The sequence below is a fragment of the Rhinolophus sinicus genome, linkage group LG05, assembly GCF_036562045.2.
Source record: "Rhinolophus sinicus isolate RSC01 linkage group LG05, ASM3656204v1, whole genome shotgun sequence".
Classification (NCBI taxonomy): domain Eukaryota; kingdom Metazoa; phylum Chordata; class Mammalia; order Chiroptera; family Rhinolophidae; genus Rhinolophus; species Rhinolophus sinicus.
The window spans coordinates 85,990,995-86,005,317 of NC_133755.1; the positions used below are offsets into that span (position 1 = coordinate 85,990,995).

Below are 14,323 nucleotides of genomic sequence, written 5' to 3' on the forward strand. Positions count from 1 at the left end.
TCATGGAGGTCCTGGACAAGCACCCTTTTAGGCAGGGGACTGGGGGAATGGAAACTCCACTGGTTGCAGTGGTTGAAGAAGGGGAGGAGAAAGTAGAGGCAGTGTGTGGAGACAACTCCTCTGGGGAGCTCAGCTGTGAAGTGCAGCAGAGAAATGAGGCCGGAGCTACAGGGAAGAGGGCACGGGGGAGGGGAGCGGGGGGGTAGGATGGGATGTTTTTGTTTTAAGTGATTTCAAAGACATGTTTATATGCTAAAAGGAATGGTCCAGTAGAACAAAGGAAATTGATGGTGCAGAAAAGAGAACCAAACCTACAGGAGAAAATTTTTTGAGGCAGATCAGGGGATGGTGTCTGGACATAATGGAAAGAGAGGCTGGCTTTTGGAACAGGGAGGCCCTACCCCCTGGAACAAATTCATAAAAATCAACTGTTTCCCCCATCAAGAAGTCTGCAAGTGAGGAGTATTTTTAAGTTATGTTTACTCAGCTTTTTTACATGTAATAGAGACTTTTCCATCTAACCCTCTCAGAAGAGAAGAGGCATAAACCCAAGGTCTATGTCAAGATGGTGTCTTCCTGCTAATGCCGTGCCCAGATGGTGCAAAAAGCTGGGCTGAAGGATGGGGCACTTTTATTAAAATCTGTAAGGCATGTTACTAGTCATACTTTTTTTTCATTTATATTATTCCGTTTGATGCTCTCAACACTCCTGTAAGGTATACAGAGCCAAGAGTATGATCCCGCTTTTGACAATAAGGAAACTGAGGCACACAGAGATGGGATCATTTGCCCAGAAAACAAATGGCAGAGCCAGGATAGCTCGGGTTTTCTGAGCTCCCTCCACGGGGACACGTTGTCTTGAAAAGCCACTCTGTCCTCGGGGGTTGGTCTCTCAGCCTCCACCCTCCCTGCCGCTGGGGAGCAAGCCTCGTTCTCCAAACAGCAGCCTGGAAGTAATTCATCAAAACAAACAAGTTCAAGGGTTCAATTTTTATTCCCAAGGGAAGAAAAATACTCCTAGATTCTTAGTGACCATGGGGCTGCAAAGGAAGCTGAAGACAGGATGACAAAAGGTCCCTCTCCTGCCAGGGGCTGACAGGCCAACAGGTGCAGCCTCTCTGGCCGCGTGGCAGATGGCCCAGGCCCCACCACACAGCACTTTCTACACAGCCCACTTATCAGGCCTCCCTGTCAGGCAAACATGCAAGCCAGGGCCCAGGCAGTGTCCCCAGCCAAAGCAAACACTTCCCTCGCCCCTGGACTCCCTCTGCTCTTAATTTAGCAGCCTGTGTGTCTGGGCTTCTTCGGGAGTGCTCATTATGGGGGAAATTGAGTATCAGCCTGGGAACAGGAGCCCAGAGAGGGTGATTTAACATGAGCTTCCTGCTGGCTCTTAGACCTCACAGGGCCAGGATGAATCTACTTGATTTAGGATTCATGAGAATACTGTGGAATTTTTCAACCCCTGCCAGGGGCACCTGTGGACAGGTATACATCCCCCGTAAGGGGTATTAGTCATTCATGGTGTCATATCTGCTGTTTCTAACTGCCAAGGATGGCTCTAAAGTCTCAGAAAATGAGGTTAACTCCTTTCTAGGGCGTTTGGTTTTTTTTTTCCAATCTTCCTTAATCCCTGAGTTTGGAAGTATTTTCACCTGGACAGGAAGCTTGGTGTGACCCCCATGACCACGATGCCCTCTTCTCCAGCTGGTGCCAGGAAGAAGCAGAGTGCCTCAAAGCCCTGGCTGCCCCCACCCCAACCCTCTCCACTCTGAGAAACCCTCCAGCTCTCTCCTTTGTTCAGGAACCTTCCCAGTGAAATGGAAAGAACACAAAACTGGGAGGGGGGAGACCCAAACACAAGGGCTATCCCTGTCCTTGGGCAGGTCACCTCCGCCAGCCTCCCCCTCACATCTCTCAAGTTCAGATTCCACCTTTGCCCCAGGGGTCAGCCTCTCCTGAGATAATGTCCATGCAAGTCCCTCGTACACTGCCAAGCACCAGGGAGCTGTTAGCAGGGAAGTTGGCCTCTGTGGTGAGAAGCTGGCCCAACATGGTGAGGTGTGATTTTTTTTTTTAATGGTTTATCTGTAGCAGTAACATCATCCCAGGAATCTACAGTCTCAAAACCCCAACATAGACTGACAGCTCCATCACTTGACTGGGGTTCAAAAAGTAAAGAATGTACTAGAAATGACACCTTATATTTTGGGTTGAGGTCTGTCTACACTACATGAGGAACCATGTCTTAGAGTATTGTCTTCTCTAAGTACGTCTCTGTGGTGTGTCTTCCCTGCCCCACCCCCACCTCCAGTCATCATGGCACGAAAGTGTCTGTGGGGGACAGTGACAGTCCTGGGTGGGAGCTGGCTCAGAGTCCGTGCTCCTTCCTGCTGGCAGCATTAACTAATTCTGGCTCAGGCTGCTTGTCAGTGGTGCAGAGGAAACATCAGACCAGTGACTTGGCCAACAGCCACATGGCTGGTGGTCCCCGGGATCTTTCCTCGCCAATCCTTGGAATAGAGAAATGAAAGCAGTGGGTCTCAGGCCTGGCTGTTCATCTGAATCCCCTGGGCCCGCACCAGAGATTCTGATTTAACCTGCCCTGGGAGTAGCCTAGGCATCCGGATTTCCAAAGGCTCCCCAGGGGTTGGCAGCAGGCAGCAGAGCTGGGAACCAGGGATGCAAAGTGACTGGAACACATCAGAATCCTATGCTCTGCTGTGCCTGCTCATCTTCCTTCCTGTTCTATGGTTAAATTAGGACAGCTGGCAATGTCTTCACAATAAGGACCTTCTCCTTGAACCGCGAGACCGGCCTGGGGTCTTGCACACAGAATTAGATCCGCAGGACCAAGGACTCATAGCCCTAAATTGTTTTCAACCTTTTCCTCAACAATATCAAGCAGACCACACCCACACTTCCTACCCACTACCTAGTCCCTGTGGCCACACCTGGATGGCAGCAGCTGCCTCACCCATCAATCTCTCTGCCTGCTGGAGTAATTTTTAGACACTGTGTTCATTACTCCACCCAAGAATCTTCAGAAATTCCCTTTGTTCTTATTGTGATAGCCTAACTTTAAGCACATTAAGTGCATGTCACTCATCCCAGTTCCCTTCACACTTCAATGAGCCAGTCAATCCAGGGGTTTTGTTGAACTGCAGATTCTGGTCCAGTGAGCCTGGGTGGGGCCCAATATTCTGCATTTCTTAACAAGCTCCGTGGGGATGCCAGTGCTGCTTCATGGACCACCCTTTGCCAGGAACCACGCTGGTCCCAAGTACCTCATCTGCTCCAAGGACTGGGAAACGAGAAAAGTGAGGCCCAGAGAACTAATATGATTTGCCCAAAGTCACACGTCAGGTTGGGGACCATCCTGGCTAGAACTCAAGCCCTGGTTCTTAATCCAGAGAACCCTTCTCCCCTTCTCCATGTCCAGGCCTGGGAAGTGACAGGATGGGGCCACACAGTCAGGAGACGCCATGATGGGCTATGATGAATATCTGGAGCAAAAAGCAAGGAGGGTCAGTGAGGACCACAGGGTTGGAGAATGAGTGTTGGTTCCGGCTCAGGGAGATGAAACTTTTCCAAAGGGCAAAGAAGGCATATCCCTTCAGAGTTGGGGGAATAAATGCGGCCTCTGGGAGTCAAGGCACTGAGAGGTGCTTTGCCCAAGACCCGGGGGGCGTGGCCTGAGCCTCCTCCCCTTGCTCTTCAATCCCAGGAGAGGTCCGTGCCCCACGCACATCCTAACCAAGAACATGCTGTCTCCCCTTTCAGGTTTCCAATAAGTGTCCAGCCGGGCACTGTGGCAGCAAGAACAGATACGGAAGCAGTGCCTCCTCTCACTCGTCCTGGCTTCAGAAGCGATCTGTAGGCTGCTGGGAGCAACTAGTGACTGATTTCAGAGGAGGGGACTGTGTTTCTTTAGGAATGCTGTCCTGGAGACTGCCAGTGAGGCTGTGGCATCTTTGCTATGGGTGCTGGAGCTGCTGGCAGGGTGCTAGGGGCAGGACAAGGGCTTCGGCTCACTCTTGTAGTGGTGTTTGTCATAGACCATGATAAACCTTTGAGGTGATGAGATAGTACCATCATAATGTATTGGCAAGGGAAGCTGACACTGGTAGAACAGGGGGAAATCATCATCAGTTATCTTAGCCATTTACCAGCAGCTCCCCTGCCCCACCTGCTGGCTTAGAATCCCTGGACTAGCTGGGGCAGGTTAGACAGCAGGTCAAAGCCAAAGACCAGGCAGATGAATGCACGGCCTCTGATGGCCAGTCCCAACCTCCAGGACCAAACCCTCCACCATCACCTTCATATCTGGATGACTCATCTAGGCAGCACCTAAATCAGCTGAGTCTCCAGAGAGCCTCCCACCCTTCAGGGTCTAAGGACATCACAGCACCCAGACAGCACTGATGGCTCCAAGGAGCCCTAAGTGTGGGCACCTTGGACCTTACACCCTCACCCAGTCACTTGGGGCTGTACAAGATTTGGGCCGAAACTCCCCATTCCCACTGGGGAAGTGTAGCTGCTGGGGGTTTTGTCTCAGGGAGCCTCCCAGCACTGCAGGACCTGGCTCCTGATACCGATCCAACAGAGGGTGGTGGGCCAGCCTTCAGGAGGCCCTAGGAGAAATGCCACCTGCATCGCGACGTGGCAGCAAGGCTCCAAGACAGCTGCAGTTGGAGAGGGGCACTGGAGGCAGGGGACAGGAATGACATGTGGAAATAAAGCTACCTGAACAAAAGTGCTCGTCCACTGCTTCTGTTATCTCCGGCCTATAGATGCAGGACCTCACCACCCTGGAGAGAGAGCAGAGAGAATAGAGTGCAATTGGCTTAGTCTCCCTGTTTCAGGGCTGGGTAAAAGGCTCATGCAGGAGAAGATAGATCCTTACATTTCAAAGCTGGACAGCGGATAGAGCTCCTCTCACCCACCCCCTCATTTCCATCATTAGAAAGCTGAAGCCAAGGGGAGATTCTGGCTTGCTGATGTTCATCCAGTTAGTAGCAAAAGTCCCCTCCTCAGGGGGCTTTCCCTGACCACCCCTAGAAGCGGCCCCTAGTTACTCTCTACCCGTGACTGTTTTATTTTCTTCATTACTATCTGACATATCTTTATTTGCTTATATTTTTATGGCCTGCAAACCCCACCCCCCAAGACTAAAGTCTCCCTGACAACAGGGACCTGTCTGTCTTGCTCATTACTGTGTCCCCAGCACACTGAATCCCTCAGTACTTGATAAGTATTCCTTCAGTTGGTGAGTGGGAGAGTCAGAACCCAGATCTCCTGCTTCTCAGGCTGGTGTCACTCCCACCGCTTCACTCTGGCTCTGTGACGGAGGCTCCCTGGTTCACTTCTGGCCCTCACAGTTCTATGTCACATAGTAAGTCCTCAATAAAGCTATAGAACCTGGGAAGCCCAAACAGGGCTCGTACAGGATTTTAGAAGCCTCCCCAAGAGTCCATGAGTCATACATGTAAATACGCACACACAGACACACACTCAGGAGTCCTGAAGATGGCCTGGAGTGGGCCAGAGTCCCTTGGAAACAGCCTCCGTGTACCCGGCACACCTTACCGCCCTCATCCCTCTGGAGCTGGTTTAGAGTTATTGATTGTAGATCTCCTGCTGAGAAGTTATCTCCTGGATCCTAGGGTCTTATTGACAGAGATGTGTGGTGTGGCCCCACACAGGGTGTGAACCCGCCTCCTGGAGCTATCACTAAGGCAGGAGAGGAAATGAAGAAGAGAGAAAAACAGACAGCAGGCAACCTTGGGACAGCGGTGTCCTACTAAGGGGGCCATCTGCAAAGTATGTGCAGCAACTGGGGAGGGAGCCTACCCTCCAAAAGTCCCCTCCCAGTGGAAGCTAGGCCTTTGCTGTGGACATACTTGACTACAGTGCATCTTCCCCAAAGTTCACTGGCCTCTGCAAGTGGGAGACATGGATGAAATGTTCTGAAAAGACTCCCCAGCAATCAACCTGCGTTCAGTGGAGCCATGGAGATCCGGAGGATCTGAGGTCACTTCAAGCCAAAGTGTGGGGCTTTCCAAAATAACTTCTGGAAAGTAGCCCAGCCAGTGACTCCAGGCCCTACTAGAATTCAATTGGCTCTGCCATCCCCTTGACGAGAAGTGTTGGGGGAGGGGGTTTGGAATGTGGCTTGCTCAGATCTTCCAAAAAGGAAATTTTAGAAAGAAGATAGAACAACTGTGGTGGGTTGAATAACTAGTCTTCACCCCCTGTAGTAGAATTATACATCCAACGCTTTATCATGGCCTCATGAGGGCAGAGTATACTTCCTTACTTGCCCCTTACATTTGGACTTGGACCTATGACTTGCTTTGACCAATGGCATGCCGGCAGACATGATGTAAGCAGAGGCTTAAATAAAATGTGCTTGCGTGGTTGGGCTTGCCTCTTGCACTCCAGTGACCTACTGTGAGAAGAATGTGCCCTGGGTAGCTGCTGCCCCTTCATCCTGTATCCCAGAACATAGAGAAAGCAGACCTGGGCCAAGCCTACAGCCTGGAGCCAAGCCCAGCAGACCTGGAGCCTGGAACAGAGCTTCCCATCCAGCCCAGCCAAGATCAACTGAACCCTGGCTGACCCAAAAATCCATCATCATGGGAATAAATGCTTGTGAGCATAAGCCACTGAGACTTAAGGTGGTTTGTTATGAAACATTAATTGTACAAATAGCTGATTGATATAGAAATTGAAACCCAGAGATAGTACGGAACTGATCCAGAATTTCTCAGAATTCATTCTGTCCCACCATATCACCTATCGAAAGGCACTTAAGAAAAGGCTGTTTCTGAAAAATGGGATTTCCATTTGTGGCTATGATAAAGCAACAGGGAGCTGATTTACCTTCCTGCTTTAAACAACTGAAAACTAGACAAGATATATAAAACAATGGTTTTCAGATAATGGATAAAAGGCAGTAGAGGACACAGATATCCAAAAGAAGAGAAACCAAAGATGAGCCCCGTGATGGCCCCAACTTACCACCTGCAGAGAGTTCAGGCTGCAGTTCAGGAAGGGGGAACCGGTGGTGCCTAGTGGTTTCCCTGAGTTGAGGAATTGAAGCTGGGAAACCAGGGAGACCAAAGTGGCTTAAATTTGCGAGGCAGAGTACCAGAGATGAGTGAGCTGCAGAGAGACAGAGACAGACATGATAGAGATAGATGACAGATGATAAATAGCCAGCTAGCTAGCTAGCTAGATATAGAGATAGACAGAAATAGATATAGAGATAGAGATGGTATAGAGCTCTATAAAGGATGGATGGATAGATAGATAGATAGATAGATAGATAGATAGATAGATAGATAGATAGATAGGGCCAAAAAATGTATACACATTTTAAGAAAGGAAAAAACTGTATTGAAATTGTAATACTCAATATATACCAATAACAAAAGATAAATACAAGTCACGTTTGACTTCTGCAATTACAAGAGGTGCTCAAAGTGGTTACATTAGCATAATTTTAATACAGTTTTTTCCTTTCTTAAAATGTGTATACATTTTTTGGCTATATACATATATATATACACACATATATGTGTATATACATATATATGTATATGTATGGAGAAAGAGAGAGAGCACTCTCTGGAGATCGCCAGAAGATACTCTAAAGTCCTTAGCTAACTGCTGACGCACGCATGCAGATGAGAAAATCACCCAAAGCTCAGGAAAGAACCACCAGAAAGGAGCACGCAGATAGCACAGGGCTGAGAAAAGTTGATGTTCCCAACAGCCAAAGTGGAGAAACCTCCTCAAAAAGGGGGTCATTGAATAGAAAATACAATAGGGTATCGCCTCAAAATGGGTCCAAATTAGCCCTAGATGAAAAGCTGCTCAGGTCCTGCCTCACAAAGCTTAGAAAGCAAGACTCAAAAGAGTCACACTGTTTCCAGTAAGTTTTCAAGTATCTTCAAAGAATCTCAGAACAAAGCTCAAAAATATTTAAAAGAATATTAAAAAAAAAAAAAAATCTAGCACCCAACAATGTAGAATTCACATTGTCTGACATCTAAAAAACATTATCAGGCATGCAAAGAAGTAGGAACATATGGCCAATAATGAGGAGAAAAACCAATTGATAAGAATAGAAATAGACCTAGGAATGACACAGATGATAGATAAAGTAGACAGGGATTTATTTTATTTTTTTTTTATGCAATGGATTTGTGTTTAAAATATAGGCAGAAAGATGCCTATTTGTAATTCCTTAACTGTTAACATGACTCATTCATCTGGTCATTCTTTTAACCAGGATGTGCCATCCACTGCTAAGGTTGGTTGGTTGGCTGGTCGGTCGGTCGGTCGGTCGGTCGGTTGGTTGGTTGGTTTTGTGCTTTGTCCTCGAGTCAGCCCTCAGCTTTCCCCGATGCCATCTACTAGGTGGGCTCAGTTAGGGTGGCAGGATCTGAACCCAGGGCTCCTTCTCTCCACTTGCCCTTTCCCCTGCAGGTGATGTACCTGGGGCCAGTGGGCTTTATCTTCTCCCCTTAGTTCCGGTTTGGAACGTGCCCTTTTTCATTTGTGCGGATATGTGCCTATTGAATGACTCCATAAGTGAATACCGATGTTGGATGGCGGGGTGGGCAGCCTATCCTTTCCCTTATCTCAGGGCTCATTCAGATGGAAAGAGGCCTGTGCCCAGCTGCTCTGTTTACTCTGTATTCTCTACCCATTGTACATGAAATTGATCTGAGGGAGAGGGTTGTTTTTCTTCTTTTTCCTCCAATCTCCTTATTAGTTCAGCCTCAGAAAGTCCCTTATCACTGCCGGATGTCAGGCCACACTCTGCCATCAGGCCTGGCCATGTTAGACTCTCCATTAATTGATTTTGCCCTCCCCCTCTTGGGAAGCATAAATTGGCTCGGCCCATTAGCAGCAATAATTCCCTGAAAGGGATTATAAATCATGACCTGTGTCCATCCGCCACTCACAGTGGAGTGCCCACATAGGGAAGTGTCAGGCAGGGAGCTGGAGCATCGGCAGAGCAGGGGAGGCCCCTGAAGTCCAGCAGGCTGGCTCCTAAATCTGACCACATGAGGTCACAGCCAACCAGAAGGAGGAGCTAAGACAGTTTCCAGTACACAGAGGGTCTCAATCCGTGTGTATTGAACGCGTAAAGGGAGGGAGAGAAGACAAGAGGCTCCTTTTCTGGGACAGAGTGCTTTGAGGAACTCTTGAGTTGACCCTCACCCACCAAGTCCACCATTATGTTATTCTTTGGTTCTGTAGCTTTGGATTTTCAAAAGTCCCCCACTAAACTGGAAGCACTCCTGAGAAGACTATCCTTAACTCCAGTCAGGTAATGCCTTGCTGGTCTGTGTGAAAAGCTGAGTGTGAGAGGAGGAGAGGAAGGATACAATGAGAGAGAGAGACAGAGAGGAAGGAGCACCAAGGGAGAGGAAGCAGCCAGGAATGGTGGGAGGAGGCCGCAGTCTGGCCAACTTTGCCAGCACATAGTAGGTTCTCAATAGGGACAGTGGGCGTTGCCCCTTATCTGACAGGGATACGTTCTAGGACCCCCAATGGGTTCCTGAAACTGTGGATAGTACCGAACCCTGTGTATACCATGTATTTTCCTATAAATACATGCCTTTTCACTTAAAGGAGGCACTTTACAGCTTCTCGTTGGCATATCCAAATTGCCAGCATCACTGCTCTTGCACTTTGATACTATTATTAAGCAAAAGAAAGGTTATTTGAACAGCAGTACAGAGGTACCTCAACAGTGGATCTGATGACCGAGAGGACTATAAAGTGGCGAACGGGCGGGGAGTGAACGCAGCGTGGACACGCTGGACTATGGGATGATGCACGTCTTGGGTGGGACAGAGAGATTTCATCACACAACTCAGAATGGTGCACAATTTGAAACTCATGAACTGTTTATTTCTGGAATTTTCCATTTAACATTTTCGGACCACAGTTGACCATAGTAACTAGAGCCACAGAAAATGAAACTGCGGATAAAGGGAGACTACTGTAGCCCATAAATGAATGGAGTGTTTTGCCCACAGTGAACCTGCCCAGGGTCTGAGGGAGGGAGGGCTTCAGTGATAGCAGATCCAGCCCTCCCTCTACCCCAACACATCGCAGACATCCCTCTGGCCTGCTGTGTTCACCCCTTTCTCCCATGCAGATAGTGCATTCTCTCTCCCTTCATTTCCCTCACCTGAGAACCACCATTACCTGTGGATGGTGTCCGGACCGTTGAGGACACTCAGGCTACAGAGGTTGCTAAGACCTGCCTGAGATCCCCTAGACATCAACAGATAAACTTCCTAAACAAGAGAGAACTCTTCACCTACGAGCTTCTCCGGGGCAATAAAGTAGGATTTGACTATCACACAGCCTTGCAGATCTAACTACAACCCTTGCTTAAACCCAGGAATTAGTCTGTAGTGACAAGATGACAGCCAGCACTCTGTTGTCCCATTTCTCCAAAACATGAGGTAAAACCAGTCAAGGGTGAGTTTTGTGACATCCCAGCTGCCTGGGAAAGCTCTGGGTGTGAGGAGGGCCTTGTAAAGGGTGGCCTCAGGGAACCCAGGATCCAAGGATTGCAGAGAAGGCAGCCCCCAGCCCCAGTCAGGGCCCTACCTGAACCACAGAATAGAGTAGGAACTATGACCCCTCTGCCTGCCTTCAGCACTTCTTACAGCCTCAGGATACTCCGAATGGACAGCCTCCACCGCCCTGCCTACACCTCCACTTCCGGTATTTGTCGTCATTCTGGTTTGGGCCTTGGAGCAGATGAAGAACCATGTGTCCCTGCCATTCTCTTCATCATTCATATACTGGAAACTACCAAAGTCTCCCCTTGTCTTTATTTTCTGTAAGACACACCTACTTCTCTCTCCCTCCCCCTTTCCTTCTCTCCCTCCCTCCCTCCCTCTCCCTCTCTCTCCCTGTCCTTTCTCTCCCTCCTCTTCCACTCCCCCCACCATTACAGAACCATAGTTGCTTGTCCTGGACATGCCAGCGGCTATAGCGTCTGCCTCCCCATAGCCCTTTCCTTGTGACACCTGTTCAGGTGAGTGTCAGCTGGCTGGGGCAATAGGCTGAGGGTGGAGAATGACCCCAGGACCGCCCACCTCAGCTGTGAAGTGACCCACATGAAAGGGTACTCTTGGATGCACTGCCTTCTTAGGGGAGCCAAGAAATACCAAGACAAAGAAACAGAGGGCAGTGGGAGTGACACTGACCCAATGCCAGGGTAAGCCTGGGGCAGAACTCAGGTGGGGGGGGCGGGGCAGAACTCAGGTGGGGGGGGCAGAACAGAGGGAGAAAATCGCCCGTTGTAGGTCCCGTGCGCCTGGTTGTTCCGGAACCCTGGCTGCTCCTGGCTTCCTACCACAAATTATTTCAATTACTTAAGATAACTAGAGAGTGTTCCTAGTCCTTCCAACTCAAATAAGCCTTGACCCGTTGAAAAAACAAAATCTCATGTAACCATTGGAAAGTAACAGAATATCTAACAGTGGCTTAAACAAATAGGGTTTATGTTTCTACCATAAAAAGAGATCTAGAGATAGGTGTGTGCAGGAATCAGCTGAGCATCTTTGCAATGCTCTTGACCTTTCCCTCAAGGACACAAATTGGCTCGGCAGGTGCAGCCATGTGTGTATTCAGGGCAGACAGAGGGGAAGGTGGGGCGGGCTGAGGCTGAACCCTTTGTCAGGAGAGAACAACTCTGCCCCGTACCTCCACAGCCGACTCTGCCCACATCTAATTGGCCAGAACTGGGTCACATGGCAGTCCCAGCTGCAAAGGAGCGTGGAAAGCAGGTGCAAGGGACACTGTCAATCTTCTGATTTCCTCCCCATTTCTGAGCCTCTCTCCCCCCTTTCATGTGTTTTTGCTTCCAATGGCCTGGCCTGCACCCGGGGCATTTCAGTGGACTCTCCACGGGCCATCTTGCTGCAGGTGCACAGAGCCAGACACCCAAATGTCTGACTGGTGTGGGAATATGAGAACCCAGCTCCCTTGCCTCCACTTGGGACTAACTGGGTGTGCTTGACCCACCAGGGCTCCCTAGGACCCAGGTGGGGGTGAGGACTATGATGCCTTTTTGGCCCCATTCGCCCAACCCCCTCACCAGTCTTCACTTATTCCTTTGCTCATACACAAAAGCCCCTCTCACGGCTGCTCCTGGAGAAGCTGACCTAAGACAGCAGGGAGCAGGATTATTATGATGGGTGAGACCAACCATGCTCCATTGCCTGACATGTACAAAAGTGGGGTTCTGTTAGCCAGGGAGAAAGAGATATTGGGCAGGCAACTCATGGTATCCGCTGCCGCAGCTCGCTGCAAAAACATTAGGAAAGATAAGCAGAGAGCTTGGAACCCTCATACGTTGCTGATGGGAATGTAAAATGGTGCGGCCACTTTCTTTGGAAAACAGTCTAGCAGGTCCTCAACAAGTTAAACATAGAGTAAACGTATGACCTAGCAATTCCAATCCTAGGTATTTTTCCAAAGGAATTGAAAACGTGTTTGCACAAAAACTTGTACATGAGTGCTCATAGCAGCATTATTCATTATTGTCAAAAAGTAGAAACAACCCAAATCCCCATCAACTGAATAAAATGTTAGTGTATCCCTACAATGACATATCATTCGACCATAAAGAAGAAGTACTGACACATACTGCAACATGGGTGAACCTTGAAAACATTATGCTAACTGAAGACACCAGACAGAAAAGGCCACATGTTGGTTGCATGATTGCATTTGTATGAAATGTCCAGGATATTTAATAGGGACAGGGAGCAGATTAACGAGGGCCAGAGGCTGAGGGGGCAGGCTGTGGGGTGGAGGACTGATAGCTGACAGGTGTAAGATTTCCCTTTGAGGTGATGAAAATGTTCAGAATTGATTGTGGGGATGGTTGCACGACTCTAAGAATGTGCCAAGAACAACAGTTGTATACTTTAAATGTGTGAATGACACGGTATGTGAATCATACTGCTGTAAAACGATTCCACACACATAAGCAAAGGAGGGAAAGAGAGTAAAACACCTTCGATCCCACCCACCCAGAGCAAACCACTGTCAAATGCCAGGGCCTGGATCTACTTTGAGCCTCTTATTTTCTTCACACATACATCTCACCAACATAGTATCCTCTGAGGGGAAGCAGCTAAAGTATTTCAAGCAAGGCAAATTATCCGCCAAAGCTAAGAAGCAAATGCGTCAACCCCAATGCTGTGCCCGGTTGAGACAACCGTTTGTCTGTTTGCTTTGCCCTGATTTGTCACCCAGTTTGCTCATCCTCAGGATCCCCCAATAGGCAGGTCAATTCTCCTAACCAATTTTGTCACCAAGGCAATTGAGTACAAGGTTTATTCATACCCATTCCGATTTCTTCCCAGCTCCCTGGCTTGGGGGCTTGAAGCCATCATGGATGGGTGAGAAGCTGGGGGCTGCCGAGAGGGTCCATTTGGACCTGGGCCAGGTGAGGAGGAGTATCAGATCTGGCCCAGAAACACCCATACTACTCAGAGTCCGAGGGTGAGACATGATGACCTCAGGAGGACCCGGTAGGTCTATCTGAGGGGTCCATGCCCCTGTCTTGCTGCTCTCCATAGATAAAAAGGCCGGATTGGGGTGGCAGGCCTGTTTGCACTCAGGGCACTTAGTGCAGCCAAGCTGAGCCACATTGTTCAAACAGACTCCCGGCCTCCAGACACCTGTGCTGAGGAGGGCGAGGCAGGCAGGAGGCTGGGCGCAGGTCCCTGGGCGCTTCCCGTCTCTCCCCCCAAAGCCCTGCCGAGTCCTGGCCACGCCATGCCCCACACTGGGCTCTGCAGCTGCTGGGGGGGCCGGGTGCTGCCGCTACTGCTGGCTTATGTCTGCTACCTGCTGCTCGGCGCCACCGTCTTCCAGCTGCTGGAGAAGCAGGCGGAGGCTCAGTCCAGGGACCAGTTTCAGTTTGAGAAGCTGCGCTTCCTGGAGAACTACACCTGCCTGGACCAGCGGGCGCTGGAGCAGTTTGTGCAGGTGAAGGGGGGACGCTGGTGTGGGATGGTGGGCAGAATGGGGGTTCTCACGACAGGTCCAGAGCCATCACCCAGGGACCGATGCCCTGTTTGGAAGCAGAGGGTGTGGAAACAGAGCCAGATGAGACCTAGATCCAGGTCTAAAACTGGATCGCTGTGACATTGAGCAAGTCACTTAACCTCTCTGGTCCCAAACTTCCTCATCTAGAAGATGAGGAGAATAATCATATCTGGGCTGCAGACATTCAATAACAGACTAAATGCACTTTCTCAGCTGC

The 14,323-nt window shown here is 49.4% G+C and overlaps 2 protein-coding genes and 1 long non-coding RNA gene across 4 annotated transcripts in view; 2 read left to right on the forward strand and 1 right to left on the reverse strand.

Moving 5' to 3' along the window:
- Nucleotides 1-4,756, forward strand: part of KIF6 (kinesin family member 6) — a 408,069-nt gene extending 403,313 nt beyond the window's left edge. For both annotated transcript variants that reach the window (XM_074332873.1, XM_074332874.1), the window contains one exon: nt 3,784-4,756. In XM_074332873.1, coding sequence (XP_074188974.1) covers nt 3,784-3,794 — 11 coding nt within the window. In that variant the 3' untranslated portion in view covers nt 3,795-4,756. The remainder of the gene's footprint in view (nt 1-3,783) is intronic.
- The window catches only part of LOC141571642 (uncharacterized), a 22,025-nt gene continuing 7,702 nt past the window's right edge, over nt 1-14,323 (reverse strand). Inside the window, exons 2-3 of the long non-coding RNA XR_012496572.1 lie at nt 4,747-4,811; nt 1-947 (exon numbers count right to left, since the gene is read on the reverse strand). This is a non-coding gene — a long non-coding RNA (uncharacterized LOC141571642). The remainder of the gene's footprint in view (nt 948-4,746; nt 4,812-14,323) is intronic.
- KCNK16 (potassium two pore domain channel subfamily K member 16) overlaps nt 13,229-14,323 on the forward strand; it is a 6,691-nt gene continuing 5,596 nt past the window's right edge. Inside the window, exon 1 of the mRNA XM_019751557.2 lies at nt 13,229-14,046. Coding sequence (XP_019607116.1) covers nt 13,834-14,046 — 213 coding nt within the window. The 5' untranslated portion in view covers nt 13,229-13,833. The remainder of the gene's footprint in view (nt 14,047-14,323) is intronic.